Source organism: Arachis ipaensis, chromosome B08, assembly GCF_000816755.2.
Source record: "Arachis ipaensis cultivar K30076 chromosome B08, Araip1.1, whole genome shotgun sequence".
In the NCBI taxonomy this organism is placed as follows: domain Eukaryota; kingdom Viridiplantae; phylum Streptophyta; class Magnoliopsida; order Fabales; family Fabaceae; genus Arachis; species Arachis ipaensis.
The window spans coordinates 24,087,759-24,091,744 of NC_029792.2; the positions used below are offsets into that span (position 1 = coordinate 24,087,759).

The 3,986-nt window shown below is 37.0% G+C and overlaps 1 protein-coding gene across 1 annotated transcript; it reads right to left on the reverse strand.

Moving 5' to 3' along the window:
- On the reverse strand, positions 1,289-3,459 carry LOC107613132 (early nodulin-like protein 2). Its single transcript, XM_021109165.1, is given in 3 exon segments — positions 1,289-2,476; positions 2,479-2,942; positions 3,028-3,459. Coding segments are annotated over 3 exon segments (1,575 nt in total). The 5' UTR covers positions 3,212-3,459; the 3' UTR covers positions 1,289-1,549.

The following is a 3,986-nucleotide window of genomic DNA, read 5'->3' on the forward strand; positions in this document are numbered from 1 at the left end:
TGAATTAGTATATAAGACAACTGATTTATTGATTTAATTAATAGTCACAAAAGCACAGAATCTATTTGAGATTGTTGGACATCATTAAAATTAACACATAAAATTAGGAAAACCAACAACAATATTATTATGCAAGAATATAACAACTCAAAAATAATAAGAAATTAATAAAATTTCAGTAACTCAGAATTAGTGAACTAACCTAACAACTCAATCAGTATTATTAACAACGTAACAGATCAATAATACAAAACAAGCAAAAATAAATTCAAGAAGTAGTGTTTAATGCTTACCGAAAGAAGGGATAAAGAGACAGAGAACGAGCTCGACGACGACAAAGAGAGAGTTTGACGGTGACAGCGAGGAGAAGACGACGGTGACACAGAGCTTCCACACGACGGCGAGGGAGCTTTCTACGACAGCGACACAGCTTCCTAAGACGGCGACATAACTCATACGACGACAATGGAACTTTCGCACGCAGCGCCTATACCCAGAGAAGAAGAGTTCGACTATGACAACGAAACAAGGCTGTGGGAGATGCAGTGGCTGGGGGCTGAATGGCTAGAGTTCTTTGTTCTTTCAATTTCAAACTTTCACTTTTCAGTTTCAGAGAGGAGAAGAGTGGGAACGGGACTGAGCTGCATTGTGGTCTTGGGAATTTAGGATTTCTTTTTTTTTAAGTATAAAATGGCGCCGTTTGGAAGGGTACACCGAACTGAAAATTCATTAAAAAATTGGCCGATTTCAGCAATTAACCAGTTAATTACCGGTTTGACCGATTCTCTGATCGATTTTTTGTCAGACAATTTATAAAGCTAACTGAATTGACTTAGTGATCGGTTTTCGATTAATTTGATTAAGCCGACTCGTTCGGTTTTAGAATTATGCTTTTTTTTTTTAAATATAGGTAGATAATGAGAATACTAAATAATGGGAATAATGGATATGTCAGATGTTCAATTCAATAGGTATGCATATGATTATGTTTATTATTTTTAATTAGATGGTTATTTCTTTTGATTCGATTTACTCATATACAGTTAACAATGGTTGGATGTTCAATTTATTAGGTGTGCCGATAGTTATCTTCGTGTTAAGGTTTAGGAGGTCATTTAGAGGTGGAATATTTTTTTTATTTTATTGAGTCAATTCTAAAATTTATTGTTCACATTATTTACAAAAATCATTCTCTACCTAGCAAAATCCATTTTTTTTCATTAGTAATAGCTGCCGAAACAAAACATCAAATAACAAATAACAAATATCAAACAGCAGTCCAACCAAAAAAAAAAAAATCCAAATTTATATATGATCTGCATGTTATTGCAACCACCAAAGAATTCGACACTCCAAATAATCAAACTCCAACGCACATTATACATACACATATATCTCTTTAATTATGTCCAAAATAACAATAGTTACCCAAAAAAAAAATCACAAATTATATATCCAAAAATTCTTTTAAAAAGAAGTAACAACGAGCATGCAGAAGATTATTTACGAACGCTAATTAATTAATTAACTCTCGTTAATTAATGATTATCTAGGCAATAATAGTGCTTAGTGCAGCAGCGACGAAAATAGCGATGGCTGAATTAACCGAAACTGGTGATGGATTTGCAGCCCATCCAGACGACGAAGGTTTCCCGTTTGGCGTTGCTGGTGTCGTTTCGTTGGAAGACGACGCTGGCGTGGCTGCAGGAGTTGCTGCTCCTGGAGAGGAAGATGGAGAAGCGAGAGGAGTCGCAGTTGATGGAGAAATGGAGGGTGACGGTGAGGGTGGTGATAGCGTAGCAGACGCCGGTGATGGCGCTGTTGGAGAGTACTGTGGTGAGCCTATGGGTGGTTGCGAAACAGGGGAAGTGAGAGGAGCCGCAGCGGATGGAGAAATGGAGGGTGACGGTGAGGGAGGTGATGGCGTAGCAGACGCCGGTGATGGAGTTGAAACTGAAGGTAATGGCGCTGTTGGAGAGTACTGTGGTGAGCCTATGGGTGCAGTTCCAGTGCCGGTGGGAGGTTGCGAAACAGGGGAAGTATTGTATGGTGGTTGTGCTGATGTTGGTGTTGGAGCAGCAGCACTATAGGGAGGCTGAGAAAGTGGTGATGGTGTTTTTGGTGGGTTTGGGTAATGGTTGTTGTTGGTACCAGGGGAAGGAGCTTGAGAAATTGGTGATGGAACATATGGAGGATTAGGATGATGATTGTTATGAGCAGGGGATGGAGTATGATAAGGTGATTGAGAAATTGGTGTTGGTACATATGGTGAAGGTGATGATCTTGGTGTTCCTGGTGTTGGAACATATGGAGTGTATGGAGGGTTAGGATGATGATTGTTATGGCCGGGGGAAGGAGCGGCTTGTGGTGGAACTATTGGAGTGTATGGAGGGTTAGGGTGATGATTGTTATGGCCGGGGGAAGGAGATGCTTGTGGTGGAACTATTGGAGTGTATGGAGGGTTAGGATGATGATTGTTATGGCCAGGGGAAGGAGCAGCTTGCGGTGGAGTTGGAGTAACATATGGTGGAATAATTGGACTATTGGGGTATAAGGAGGGTTGGGATGATGATTGTTATGTCCGGGAGAAGGAGCTTGTGGTGGAGTTGGGGTAACATATGGTGGAACAGGGGAAGGTGCTTGTGGTGGTGTTGGTGTAACATAAGGAGGATTATGAATTGGTGAAGGAGGAGGACATTTTGGTGGATTTTGAGGAGGTGGTGGTGGTGGTCTTTGAGCTAACACCACAACAATAAGCTTCTGACCTTTCTCACAATTATCATCATTCCCACTAATGAAGTAGAATGGACCTGACCTATCAAATTGGAACTCACTACTATCTCCCCCCTCTAGTTTCTTTATTGCCTTCTTTTTGTTGCATTTCTCATAGTCTTCTTTCTTCACCTCCAACACTGACTCTGATCCCTCCTTGTACTTAAACACTATCACATAACATACACATCAAACAATCAGCAATAATTAATGATTTAATGATGATCATAAATAAAGTTTTTATCTTTTGCATACCCAATGTGTCACTGACTTGGAACCTGTTCCTTTCCGCCCATTGGTTGTAACTCTCAGAAGGATTCAGAACCCAACCATCTTTCCCACCAACATAGAATTTGTACCCTTGTAACGGTCTTGAGAACAGAATCAACAACAAGAGGCAGATTATTATAGACCTACGATGATGATCAAGAAGCTCCATGACCATTAAGAACTAGGACTATTACAAGTGATCAATCACTTAATTAAATTGTGTTTGTAGGGAAGTGATGAGGTTACTATATGATGAAGAGTGAAGACCAAAATTCAGAAAAGAATGTATGGAAAAATGTTTGAGGAGATGGAGAGAATATAAAGGGAAAGTTCATTGCTTTGCTTGGTTACCGTTGCTGGGGATGAACTATAATGAAAGGAGAGGGCCATGATGTGAGACAAGCTTACATGTGGCAACATCATACATAATTCATAATTGACCTTTAATTTTACATGAAAGAATGTTAGTAGCTCATTAAAATTTATTATTTTTATCATTACTTAGTCATTAATATTTAAAAATATAAAATAAAATATATTATTAAATTATTAAATTAAAATTTTTTTTAGTAACTTGTTGTTAAATTAATAAATTAAAAAATTAAATTAATAATTAAAATAATAAATAAAAATAATAAATTTTAATAATTCAATCCCATCTCTCTTTTACATAAGTTATGGGACATTTGTCAGATTGCTAGAACTTGAAAGAGGAACAATACAGGATGGGAAGGAATTAACGAGATAAGAAGGAAATAGTGAGAGAACAAATTAAATTGAAAAGAACTAGAAAAGAATTAATTACATAACAGGAAGAATTACAAAAAGAAAATGATATTAATATATATATTTTTGTCTATCTAATTATATATTTATTATTTTAATTTATAGTTAATTTTATTATTAATGAAAATTACTTAATTAAGTTCTTGAGCCTATTTTTA